At 45.6% G+C, this 14,339-nt stretch overlaps 1 protein-coding gene across 1 annotated transcript in view; it reads right to left on the reverse strand.

Annotated features, from left to right (window-relative positions):
* Positions 1-13,373, reverse strand: part of LOC137433026 (paxillin) — a 71,036-nt gene extending 57,663 nt beyond the window's left edge. Inside the window, exons 1-3 of the mRNA XM_078783852.1 lie at positions 13,229-13,373; positions 8,641-8,754; positions 6,961-7,045 (exon numbers count right to left, since the gene is read on the reverse strand). Coding sequence (XP_078639978.1) covers positions 6,961-7,045; positions 8,641-8,707 — 152 coding nt within the window. The 5' untranslated portion in view covers positions 8,708-8,754; positions 13,229-13,373. The remainder of the gene's footprint in view (positions 1-6,960; positions 7,046-8,640; positions 8,755-13,228) is intronic.
* Positions 13,374-14,339: the final 966 nt, after the last annotated feature.

Below are 14,339 nucleotides of genomic sequence, written 5' to 3' on the forward strand. Positions count from 1 at the left end.
CAGACTGAAACTTGGCTTGTGAGAAACCTCAGGATGCAGACTGAAACTTGGCTTGTGAGAAACCTCAGGATGCAGACTGAAACTTGGCTTGCAGAAACCTCAGGATGCAGACTGAAGCTTGGCTTGCAGAAACCTCAGGATGCAGACTGAAACCTGGCTTGCAGAAACCTCAGGGTGCAGACTGAAACCTGGCTTGCAGAAACCTCTGGATGCAGACTGAAACTTGGCTTACTGAAACTTGGCTTGTGAGAAACCTCAGGATGCAGACTGAAACTTGGCTTGTGAGAAACCTCAGGATGCAGACTGAAACTTGGCTTGTGAGAAACCTCAGGATGCAGACTGAAACTTGGCTTGTGAGAAACCTCAGGATGCAGACTGAAACTTGGCTTGTGAGAAACCTCGGGATGCAGACTGAAACCTGGCTTGTGAGAAACCTCAGGATGCAGACTGAAACTTGGCTTGTGAGAAACCTCGGGATGCAGACTGAAACTTGGCTTGTGAAAAACCTCGGGATGCAGACTGAAACTTGGCTTGCAGAAACCTTGGGATGCAGACTGAAACTTGGCTTGCAGAAACCTCAGGGTGCAGACTGAAACCTGGCTTGCAGAAACCTCCGGATGCAGACTGAAACTTGGCTTACTGAAACTTGGCTTGTGAGAAACCTCAGGATGCAGACTGAAACTTGGCTTGTGAGAAACCTCAGGATGCAGACTGAAACTTGGCTTGTGAGAAACCTCAGGATGCAGACTGAAACTTGGCTTGTGAGAAACCTCAGGATGCAGACTGAAACTTGGCTTGCAGAAACCTCAGGATGCAGACTGAAACCTGGCTTGTGAGAAACCTCAGGATGCAGACTGAAACTTGGCTTGTGAGAAACCTCGGGATGCAGACTGAAACCTGGCTTGTGAGAAACCTCAGGATGCAGACTGAAACTTGGCTTGTGAGAAACCTCGGGATGCAGACTGAAACTTGGCTTGTGAAAAACCTCGGGATGCAGACTGAAACTTGGCTTGCAGAAACCTTGGGATGCAGACTGAAACCTGGCTTGTGAGAAACCTCGGGATGCAGACTGAAACTTGGCTTACTGAAACTTGGCTTGTGAGAAACCTCAGGATGCAGACTGAAACTTGGCTTGTGAGAAACCTCAGGATGCAGACTGAAACTTGGCTTGCAGAAACCTCAGGGTGCAGACTGAAACTTGGCTTGCAGAAACCTCCGGATGCAGACTGAAACTTGGCTTACTGAAACTTGGCTTGTGAGAAACCTCAGGATGCAGACTGAAACTTGGCTTGTGAGAAACCTCAGGATGCAGACTGAAACTTGGCTTGTGAGAAACCTCAGGATGCAGACTGAAACTTGGCTTGCAGAAACCTCAGGATGCAGACTCAAACCTGGCTTGTGAGAAACCTCAGGATGCAGACTGAAACTTGGCTTGTGAGAAACCTCAGGATGCAGACTGAAACTTGGCTTGTGAGAAACCTCAGGATGCAGACTGAAACTTGGCTTGTGAGAAACCTCAGGATGCAGACTGAAACTTGGCTTGTGAGAAACCTCAGGATGCAGACTGAAACTTGGCTTGCAGAAACCTCAGGATGCAGACTGAAACCTGGCTTGTGAGAAACCTCGGGATGCAGACTGAAACTTGGCTTGTGAGAAACCTCGGGATGCAGACTGAAACTTGGCTTGTGAGAAACATCAGGATGCAGACTGAAACTTGGCTTGCAGAAACCTCAGGATGCAGACTGAAACCTGGCTTGTGAGAAACCTCGGGATGCAGACTGAAACTTGGCTTGTGAGAAACCTCGGGATGCAGACTGAAACTTGGCTTGCAGAAACCTCAGGGTGCAGACTGAAACTTGGCTTGCAGAAACCTCCGGATGCAGACTGAAACTTGGCTTACTGAAACTTGGCTTGTGAGAAACCTCAGGATGCAGACTGAAACTTGGCTTGTGAGAAACCTCAGGATGCAGACTGAAACTTGGCTTGCAGAAACCTCAGGATGCAGACTGAAACCTGGCTTGTGAGAAACCTCAGGATGCAGACTGAAACTTGGCTTGTGAGAAACCTCAGGATGCAGACTGAAACTTGGCTTGTGAGAAACCTCAGGATGCAGACTGAAACTTGGCTTGTGAGAAACCTCAGGATGCAGACTGAAACTTGGCTTGTGAGAAACCTCAGGATGCAGACTGAAACTTGGCTTGTGAGAAACCTCAGGATGCAGACTGAAACTTGGCTTGTGAGAAACCTCAGGATGCAGACTGAAACTTGGCTTGCAGAAACCTCGGGATGCAGACTGAAACCTGGCTTGTGAGAAACCTCAGGATGCAGACTGAAACTTGGCTTGTGAGAAACCTCAGGATGCAGACTGAAACTTGGCTTGTGAGAAACCTCGGGATGCAGACTGAAACTTGGCTTGCAGAAACCTCGGGATGCAGACTGAAACCTGGCTTGTGAGAAACCTCAGGATGCAGACTGAAACTTGGCTTGTGAGAAACCTCAGGATGCAGACTGAAACTTGGCTTGTGAGAAACCTCGGGATGCAGACTGAAACTTGGCTTGTGAGAAACCTCGGGATGCAGACTGAAACTTGGCTTGCAGAAACCTCAGGATGCAGACTGAAACTTGGCTTGCAGAAACCTCAGGGTGCAGACTGAAACTTGGCTTGCAGAAACCTCGGGATGCAGACTGAAACTTGGCTTGCAGAAACCTCGGGATGCAGACTGAAACTTGGCTTGCAGAAACCTCGGGATGCAGACTGAAACCTGGCTTGTGAGAAACCTCAGGATGCAGACTGAAACTTGGCTTGTGAGAAACCTCAGGATGCAGACTGAAACTTGGCTTGTGAGAAACCTCGGGATGCAGACTGAAACTTGGCTTGCAGAAACCTCAGGATGCAGACTGAAACTTGGCTTGCAGAAACCTCAGGATGCAGACTGAAACTTGGCTTGCAGAAACCTCAGGATGCAGACTGAAACTTGGCTTACTGAAACTTGGCTTGTGAGAAACCTCCGGATGCAGACTGAAACTTGGCTTACTGAAACTTGGCTTGTGAGAAACCTCAGGATGCAGACTGAAACTTGGCTTGTGAGAAACCTCCGGATGCAGACTGAAACTTGGCTTACTGAAACTTGGCTTGTGAGAAACCTCAGGATGCAGACTGAAACTTGGCTTGTGAGAAACCTCGGGATGCAGACTGAAACTTGGCTTGTGAGAAACCTCAGGATGCAGACTGAAACTTGGCTTGTGAGAAACCTCAGGATGCAGACTGAAACTTGGCTTGTGAGAAACCTCAGGATGCAGACTGAAACTTGGCTTGTGAGAAACCTCAGGATGCAGATTGAAACTTGGCTTGTGAGAAACCTCAGGATGCAGACTGAAACTTGGCTTGTGAGAAACCTCGGGATGCAGACTGAAACTTGGCTTGTGAGAAACCTCAGGATGCAGATTGAAACTTGGCTTGTGAGAAACCTCAGGATGCAGACTGAAACCTGGCTTGCAGAAACCTCAGGGTGCAGACTGAAACCTGGCTTGCAGAAACCTCTGGATGCAGACTGAAACTTGGCTTACTGAAACTTGGCTTGTGAGAAACCTCAGGATGCAGACTGAAACTTGGCTTGTGAGAAACCTCAGGATGCAGACTGAAACTTGGCTTGTGAGAAACCTCAGGATGCAGACTGAAACTTGGCTTGTGAGAAACCTCAGGATGCAGACTGAAACTTGGCTTGTGAGAAACCTCGGGATGCAGACTGAAACCTGGCTTGTGAGAAACCTCAGGATGCAGACTGAAACTTGGCTTGTGAGAAACCTCGGGATGCAGACTGAAACTTGGCTTGTGAAAAACCTCGGGATGCAGACTGAAACTTGGCTTGCAGAAACCTTGGGATGCAGACTGAAACTTGGCTTGCAGAAACCTCAGGGTGCAGACTGAAACCTGGCTTGCAGAAACCTCCGGATGCAGACTGAAACTTGGCTTACTGAAACTTGGCTTGTGAGAAACCTCAGGATGCAGACTGAAACTTGGCTTGTGAGAAACCTCAGGATGCAGACTGAAACTTGGCTTGTGAGAAACCTCAGGATGCAGACTGAAACTTGGCTTGTGAGAAACCTCAGGATGCAGACTGAAACTTGGCTTGCAGAAACCTCAGGATGCAGACTGAAACCTGGCTTGTGAGAAACCTCAGGATGCAGACTGAAACTTGGCTTGTGAGAAACCTCGGGATGCAGACTGAAACCTGGCTTGTGAGAAACCTCAGGATGCAGACTGAAACTTGGCTTGTGAGAAACCTCGGGATGCAGACTGAAACTTGGCTTGTGAAAAACCTCGGGATGCAGACTGAAACTTGGCTTGCAGAAACCTTGGGATGCAGACTGAAACCTGGCTTGTGAGAAACCTCGGGATGCAGACTGAAACTTGGCTTACTGAAACTTGGCTTGTGAGAAACCTCAGGATGCAGACTGAAACTTGGCTTGTGAGAAACCTCAGGATGCAGACTGAAACTTGGCTTGCAGAAACCTCAGGGTGCAGACTGAAACTTGGCTTGCAGAAACCTCCGGATGCAGACTGAAACTTGGCTTACTGAAACTTGGCTTGTGAGAAACCTCAGGATGCAGACTGAAACTTGGCTTGTGAGAAACCTCAGGATGCAGACTGAAACTTGGCTTGTGAGAAACCTCAGGATGCAGACTGAAACTTGGCTTGCAGAAACCTCAGGATGCAGACTCAAACCTGGCTTGTGAGAAACCTCAGGATGCAGACTGAAACTTGGCTTGTGAGAAACCTCAGGATGCAGACTGAAACTTGGCTTGTGAGAAACCTCAGGATGCAGACTGAAACTTGGCTTGTGAGAAACCTCAGGATGCAGACTGAAACTTGGCTTGTGAGAAACCTCAGGATGCAGACTGAAACTTGGCTTGCAGAAACCTCAGGATGCAGACTGAAACCTGGCTTGTGAGAAACCTCGGGATGCAGACTGAAACTTGGCTTGTGAGAAACCTCGGGATGCAGACTGAAACTTGGCTTGTGAGAAACATCAGGATGCAGACTGAAACTTGGCTTGCAGAAACCTCAGGATGCAGACTGAAACCTGGCTTGTGAGAAACCTCGGGATGCAGACTGAAACTTGGCTTGTGAGAAACCTCGGGATGCAGACTGAAACTTGGCTTGCAGAAACCTCAGGGTGCAGACTGAAACTTGGCTTGCAGAAACCTCCGGATGCAGACTGAAACTTGGCTTACTGAAACTTGGCTTGTGAGAAACCTCAGGATGCAGACTGAAACTTGGCTTGTGAGAAACCTCAGGATGCAGACTGAAACTTGGCTTGCAGAAACCTCAGGATGCAGACTGAAACCTGGCTTGTGAGAAACCTCAGGATGCAGACTGAAACTTGGCTTGTGAGAAACCTCAGGATGCAGACTGAAACTTGGCTTGTGAGAAACCTCAGGATGCAGACTGAAACTTGGCTTGTGAGAAACCTCAGGATGCAGACTGAAACTTGGCTTGTGAGAAACCTCAGGATGCAGACTGAAACTTGGCTTGTGAGAAACCTCAGGATGCAGACTGAAACTTGGCTTGTGAGAAACCTCAGGATGCAGACTGAAACTTGGCTTGCAGAAACCTCGGGATGCAGACTGAAACCTGGCTTGTGAGAAACCTCAGGATGCAGACTGAAACTTGGCTTGTGAGAAACCTCAGGATGCAGACTGAAACTTGGCTTGTGAGAAACCTCGGGATGCAGACTGAAACTTGGCTTGCAGAAACCTCGGGATGCAGACTGAAACCTGGCTTGTGAGAAACCTCAGGATGCAGACTGAAACTTGGCTTGTGAGAAACCTCAGGATGCAGACTGAAACTTGGCTTGTGAGAAACCTCGGGATGCAGACTGAAACTTGGCTTGTGAGAAACCTCGGGATGCAGACTGAAACTTGGCTTGCAGAAACCTCAGGATGCAGACTGAAACTTGGCTTGCAGAAACCTCAGGGTGCAGACTGAAACTTGGCTTGCAGAAACCTCGGGATGCAGACTGAAACTTGGCTTGCAGAAACCTCGGGATGCAGACTGAAACTTGGCTTGCAGAAACCTCGGGATGCAGACTGAAACCTGGCTTGTGAGAAACCTCAGGATGCAGACTGAAACTTGGCTTGTGAGAAACCTCAGGATGCAGACTGAAACTTGGCTTGTGAGAAACCTCGGGATGCAGACTGAAACTTGGCTTGCAGAAACCTCAGGATGCAGACTGAAACTTGGCTTGCAGAAACCTCAGGATGCAGACTGAAACTTGGCTTGCAGAAACCTCAGGATGCAGACTGAAACTTGGCTTACTGAAACTTGGCTTGTGAGAAACCTCCGGATGCAGACTGAAACTTGGCTTACTGAAACTTGGCTTGTGAGAAACCTCAGGATGCAGACTGAAACTTGGCTTGTGAGAAACCTCCGGATGCAGACTGAAACTTGGCTTACTGAAACTTGGCTTGTGAGAAACCTCAGGATGCAGACTGAAACTTGGCTTGTGAGAAACCTCGGGATGCAGACTGAAACTTGGCTTGTGAGAAACCTCAGGATGCAGACTGAAACTTGGCTTGTGAGAAACCTCAGGATGCAGACTGAAACTTGGCTTGTGAGAAACCTCAGGATGCAGACTGAAACTTGGCTTGTGAGAAACCTCAGGATGCAGATTGAAACTTGGCTTGTGAGAAACCTCAGGATGCAGACTGAAACTTGGCTTGTGAGAAACCTCGGGATGCAGACTGAAACTTGGCTTGTGAGAAACCTCAGGATGCAGATTGAAACTTGGCTTGTGAGAAACCTCAGGATGCAGATTGAAACTTGGCTTGTGAGAAACCTCAGGATGCAGACTGAAACTTGGCTTGCCAAAACTTGTCTACTTTTCCTGTACCATACAAAGTTGGGATTGCACATTGACTGTAACACAATAATCAACCAAGAATAATTGCAGAACTCACCTGAGAGTATTACTTTTAAGTTCACCCAATATGATGTCATCACTATGATGTGACAGGGCCGAGGGTTGCGTTGGAAGTAGTTTAGCTGTTGAGGCAAAATGGACACAGGTTCGGGAAGAATACAATAAATCACCATAATTCTGACCTTAGATCATTCCATTTATGGGATGCAATGTCGGCTCGCTCTGCCATGAGAGCATCAATTCCAGAAAAGTTACTTTCATACTCATTGAGATTTTTTTTTTTTTTAAATAGGGGCAACACCCCTGGGGGCACACCTGGTGGAATAAAACAGTACCTACACTGACTATAGGTATTTTAAAAAGTATCACGGTATTTTAAACCAATTTCAATGGATGCTAGAAGACAGGGCAGCACGTAGAATCATGCTGGACCAAAATACGAGTCAAAGCTGGTCCCAATCCTACCCCCGGTACCATAAAATGGGGTGAATAGGGACAGCAAGGTGAATAGGGACAGCAAGGTGAATAGGGACACAAACTGAAAAAAAGTTCGGAAACTTTTTCCACTGAAAATTGATAACCAAACTGATCTGTTGATATTTGGGTTGAAAGTGTTCTCTTGTTTTTTAAAAAGCAACTTATAGTCCCTATTAACCCCATATATGGGTTAAATAGGAATAAATAGGATTTTTATGGCTGTCCCTATTCACCCCGTTTTACGGGTGAATCGGGACAGTCACTAACACAAAAAAGTAATAATCAAGAAATAGGGAGTTTGGAGAAACTTTTTATCCCATATTTTTTTTCATTGACATCGTGGTTTATATTATGGGTGCATATTATGTGCATCCATCTGAGCTATCAATTTAGCAATATGTTGGAAACTCAGGATTGTTTCTTGATCATTATTTTTTTGTATTAGCGACTGTCCCTATTCACGCGTAAAACGGGGTGAATAGGGACAGCCATAAAAATCCTATTTATTCCTATTTAACCCATATATGGCGTTAATAGGGACTATAAGTTGCTTTTTAAAAAACAAGAGAACACTTTCAACCCAAATATCAACAAATCAGTCTGGTTATCAATTTTCAGCGGAAAAAGTTTCCGAACTTTTTTTCAGTTTGTGTCCCTATTCACCTTGCTGTCCCTATTCACCTTGCTGTCCCTATTCACCCCATTTTAACGGTAGACCACCTTAGACCCCGATTTTTCTAATGCCGTGAACACACTTTGGTACATCACAGGTGATGAAGGTTCTGGTCAAGTTTCATTGAAATAGTGTGTGTAGTTTCAGAGGAAAAAGTAAATTCTGATTTTGGGGGGTCAAACCTGGATCCACTCTGACCCCCGTAGACCCCATCAGATCCAGATTTTTGTCATGCCCTGAGCAAACTTGCATTGCCACATCCCAAATATTATTTTAGCCAAGTTTGGTCACAATCCCATCAGCGGTTTCGGAGAAGAAGTTGCAGGTGGCTTTCCCCAACTGACGGCGCTCCGTCCCGTAAGCTCCCCGGAACTACGTTCCAGGTGAGCTAAAAAGACATAGAAATCCATAATAATCCAAATCCATAATACAAGCAGAAATCATTCTGATCCCTGACAACAACGAAAAAGCAATTAAATCTGGAATATCGTACTGAAGGAAATGCCATTTGATGACAGAGAATTAAAAAAATCAGTGGGGAAAGTGAATAATGACAGTTGTGCTCACCTGTGCTGTCATTTAGTTCTTGCAGGAGCAGGTCCAATTCGCTGATGCTGCTTCCAAATGTAGCCATTGTACGAGTAGTCAACGTTCCGAGGTTCCTGGTTCTGTTTGAGAGGGCTGGCAAGCAACGCACCGAATAGATTACCCAGAGTATTGAGATGGCGGTAGACTATTTCCGGTTAAGGGAAAGGAAGGGCAGATAAAACACGAGGATGTTGGGAAGGGAAGAACGAGATCAATCGATTTGTGTTGAGCAGCAATACATAATCAATACATTTTGGTTTTTCCAAGATAAGTTCCGTGAGGATATGTTGCATCAATTATTAGATTTTCAAGTACACGGTTACCTAACTTCATGTTATGGGCATTCATTACCTGCGTCACTGAAGGATGTTTTCACTTCTGTTTGTCTTTTTCTGTGAACAGAATATCTCAAAACATTATGGATGAAAAGAAAAAAAGGAACCCACCTTTAGAGGCCATTTTTCCCCGCAGAGCAGAGGTTGGCCTCTTTTGGGCACTATGATCCCCTTTTTGGAGCAATGTTTTATGGCCGGATGCCCTTCCTGCCGCCAACCCTGTTAGTCACCTCTTGCGACACACAGGGAATTACCAGTGAACTGGAACTCAATTTGCCAACCTCGGAAGGATGACAGGCTGAGTCAACCCACCTGGCGTTAATTCAGCAATCGACCGGGATTCGAACCCAGGATCCCAAGCCGGGACCCTAACCGCTAAGAAACCCAGGATCCTAGGATCCCACGCCGGCACCCTAACCGCTAAGAAACCCAGGATCCTAGGATCCCAAGCCGCACCCTAACCGCTAAGCCAACGAACCCAGGATCCTAGGATCCCACGCCGGCACCCTAACCGCGAAAGAACCCAGGATCCTAGGATCCCACACCGCCACCCTAACCTCTAAGGAACCCAGGATCCTAGGATCCCAAGGCGACACCATAACCGCTAAGGAACCCAGGATCCTAGGATCCCACGCCGGCACCCTAACCGCTAAGGAACCCAGGATCCTAGGATCCCAAGCCGCACCCTAACCGCTAAGCCAACAAACCCAGGATCCTTGGATCCCATGCCGGCACCCTAACTGCTAAGGAACCCAGGATCCTAGGATCCCACGCCGGCACCCTAACCGCTAAGGAACCCAGGATCCTAGGATCCCACGCCAGGACCCTAACCGCTAACGAACCCAGGATGCTAGGATCCCAAGCTGGCACCCTAACCGCTAAGGAACCCAGGATCCTAGGATCCCAAGCTGGCACCCTAACTGCTAAGGAACCCAGGATCCTAGGATCCCACGCCGGCACCCTAACCGCTAAGGAACCCCGGATCCTAGGATCCCACGCCGGGACCCTAACCGCTAAGGAACCCAGGATGCTAGGTTCCCACGCCGGCACCCTAACCGCTAAGGAACCCAGGATCCTAGGATCCCACGCCGGAACACTAACAGCTAACGAACCCAGGATGCTAGGATCCCAAGCTGGCACCCTAACCGCTAAGGAACCCAGGATCCTAGGATCCCAAGCTGGCACCCTAACCGCTAAGGAACCCAGGATCCTAGGATCCCACGCCGGGAACCTAACTGCTAAGGAACCCAGGATCCTAGGATCCCACGCCTGCACCCTAACCGCTAAGGAACCCAGGATCCTAGGATCCCAAGCCTGCACCCTAACCGCCAATGAACCCAGGAACCCAGGAAATAAACTGAATTAACATATACATAAACTGAATTAACATATACCTAAACTGATTTAACATATAAATAAACTGAATTAACATATAAATACCCTGAATTAACATAAAAAATAAACTGAATTAACATGTAAATAAACTGAAATAACATATGTATAAACTGAATTAAGATATAAACTGGACGGTATTCTTAGAATACTTACCCTACACAGTCGACTTGGTGCAAGCCAACTCTTCTGTTTTTGAACGTTATTTTTATTACATTGATCCAATATGGCTGCCAGACCACGTGAGCAATTACATTATAAATTTATATTCTCTAATATATAATTGTTGCATATATCACTCAATAAATTTCAAACTGATTAAACTGAGCATTCTCCATGTCAAATTATGACGTCATAATTACGACACCAATGACGTCATCATTAGCAAAACCTATTCCCCACGTGGAGTTCTTTACAATGAACCACGTTGAAATTTTTTCCATGGAGCGGTTTTGGAGATATAGAGGTGTAACATTTTTCAGTTTTTCCAAGATGGCGCCTGTACCACGTGACATATTACATCATAATTATCATTGAAATGTTCTACAGGAGGACGCGCTTCTATGGTGATAATTTCGTGTACATCAGACCACAAGTTGTAGAGGAATTTTTTTTTTGCATACTGATCAGATCAAGCGTTGTACTTGTCGAATTATGATGTCATAATCAAGGCATGGATGGAGTCATCATCATCACCATATCTTTTTCCCCATGGTGAGTACTTGAAAATGAGCCTTGTTTCAACTTTTTACATTGAGCATTTTGGGAGATATAGAGGTATAACGTTTTTCCAATATGGCGTCCATACCACGTGACCTATGACGTCATAATTATGAATAAAAAAATTATACAGGCGGAGGCGTTCCTATGGTAAAATTTCGTGTCAATCGGACCAACAGTTGCCGAGAAAATGATTTTTTAAAATTCAGACACGCACGTACGTACGCACGTACGTAACCGAATGCCTAACCCTGTTTTTGCTTCGCGAGCGCAGGGGAATAAACTTTGTTTCTCCATGGGCTATGACGATATATTAAAAATAAATTAAAGTGAAAACAAATGGCGATAAGCACAGATGCAAATTTAAACTACCACTAGTTTACGCTTATCCACCAGTTAACATGTATCCACTAGTTTACGTTTATCCACTAGTTGCCATTTATCCACTAGCTTACACTTATTCACCATAGTTTATGCTTATCCACTAGTTCACATTTATCCACTGGTTTACACTTATCCACTAGTTTACACTTATCCTCCAGTTGACATTTATCCACTAGTTTACACTTATCCTCTAGTTGACATTTATCCACTAGTTTACACTTATCCACTAGTCTACACGTATCCATTAGTTTACGCTTATCCACTCATTTTTACACTTATCCACTAGTTTACACCTAACCACTAGTTTACGCTGATCATTATAGTATACAGTTTTTCACAACTTTACACTTATCCACTAGTTGGCATTTACCCACCAGTTTACGCTTATCCGCTATATAGTTTGCATTTATCCACTAGTTTACACTTACCCACTCGTTGACATTAATCCACAGTGTATGCTTATCCACAAATTTACACTAATCCATGAGTTTACACTTATCCACTAGTTTACACTTATCCACCATATAGTTTGCATTTATCCACTAGTTTACACTTATGCACTAGTTGACATTAATCCACAGTTTATGCTTATCCACTAATTTATACCAATCCATGAGTTTACACTAATCCACTAGTTTACACTTATCCACTAGTTGACATTAATCCACAGTTTATACTTATCCACTAGTTTACACTTATCGATTAGTTTACACGTATCCACAAGTTTACTTTTATCCACTAGTTTACACTTATCCACGAGTTGATATTTATCCACTCGTTTACTCTTATCTACTAGTTGACATTTATCCACTAGTTTACACTTATACCCTGTCGTTTGCATGTATCCACCAGTTTATGCTGATACAGTAGTTGACCTTTATCCACTAGTTTACACATATCCACTAATTGACATTTATCCACTAATTTACACTTATCCACTAGTTGACACATATACATTAATTGACATGTATCCACTAGTTTACATGTATTCACTACAGTTTACACTTATTGACTAGTTTACACGTAATCACTAGTTTACATTTATCCACTATAGTTTACATGTATTCACTAGTTCAGACTTATCCACTAGTTTACATGTATCCAAGAGTTTACTCTTATCCACTAGTTTACACTTATCCACTAATTGACACAAATCCACTATAGTTTACATTTATCCACAATAGTTTACCTGTGTCCACTACTTTACATGCACAAATGATATACTATACTGTTGCGGATCCGGGGGTCGGCGCTCCCCTTACCAAGGGGGGGGTAATCCCCTTGTCTTTTACACTGACCGATCCCCCCAGTCCTGGAAATTATAACGCTCCTTTGCGGGGTTGAGATTTGCCAGGGCGATTGGTCAAGATGGGCTCCCAAATACCTGCTTGCCAATCTCTCCGCAAAGCAGGGAGATAACTTCCGCCCGGGCCACGGATATGATGGTAATTGCCGAGCGGTTCAGCAATCTGCAACCCGAGCCATTAACAAAAGGACTAAACCCGATTCTGAGCGGTTCTGCCAAATCGCGCCGTAGGTACTCAATTGAGGAAATCACGAAAGCGATCGGATGAGAGGAAACCAAAGTAAAGGAAGAACAGATATTTATTAATTATGTACACGAAACCGAAGAGGAAATGAAGGAAGGGCATATACAAGAAGAGGAAGAGGCAGATACACAGGGCAAGCTTACACAGTCTTACTTATCACGCCCAGGACAGAACAAACAGACTTACACGGGAGTTGGTAATGGTAGGGATGGTAGGAGGAGAAGGGTCCAAGCAGAGGGTTCGCGTGATGGGATCCGTCCAGGCTCCGGCCCCAATCCACGCTCCAGCTTCGTGGCGAACCCGGCAGGCAGCGCTGATGATATTGGTTGCACCCGAGCGGACCTTATTCGGCGGGGTTATCAAATCGGGGAGGGTACATTGCTTTTCTCTCCACTCGTACTTCGGGCTTCCTCACTCGTCTCCGACCCGTCCCTTCTCTCTGGCTCACGCCTCTCTTGTCTCCTGGCTCACGACCCACGCACGACTCTCTCCTCACCACTCATCATCAAGTAGTCCGCGCGCGGCGCTTATATTGGGTTTTTGCGTATCAAGCCGCGGCTTTTAGGATACACCCACCGGTGAGCTCGCCTCAGCCCTGATTGGTCGTGAGGGCTCACCGGCTCCGCCCCTTGATGGTGCGTTGACGGGGCCACGCCTTACTCCTGGCGCTCTGAGGACTCCTCCCCCTTCTTCTCCGAGATGAAGCACATGGGCAATGGCGTCTTGTGGGGAGATAGAAAACCACTCGCACCGCTTTTGAAGGGAACTTTGGGGCCTACTCTTATTTCATGCAACGTAGATTCAACTATTGGGAACAGATCCTTACCTGAAACACATACTAATGAGATAACTGAAGAAGGTCCTATGGTGTCCTACGTGTTGCTTGTGGACTAACTATGGGTGCTCCGATTACCTTTACAAAGGGAATATTTACAAGAGTTATTATTTACAAGTGAAGGTTCTAAAAACCATAACAATACATTTATTCACTATACTTTACACTTATTGACTAGTTTACATTTATCCACTATAGTTTACATTTATCCACTAGTTTAGACGTATCCACTAGTTTAGACCTATCCCCTGTAGTTTACATGTACACACAATATAGTTTGTAGTGGATAAATGGTTTACACTCACCGACAAGTTAAACCTATACAGTAGCTTACGCATATCCACGATAGTTTACATGCATCCACTATAGTTTACATTTATCCACTAGTTTAGACTTATCCCCTATAGTTTACACATATCCGCTAGTTGACGCTTATCCACTATATAGTTTACACTTATCCAC

Source organism: Myxine glutinosa, chromosome 8 (assembly GCF_964187855.1).
Source record: "Myxine glutinosa chromosome 8, kmMyxGlut1.1, whole genome shotgun sequence".
Taxonomy (NCBI): Eukaryota; Metazoa; Chordata; class Myxini; order Myxiniformes; family Myxinidae; genus Myxine; species Myxine glutinosa.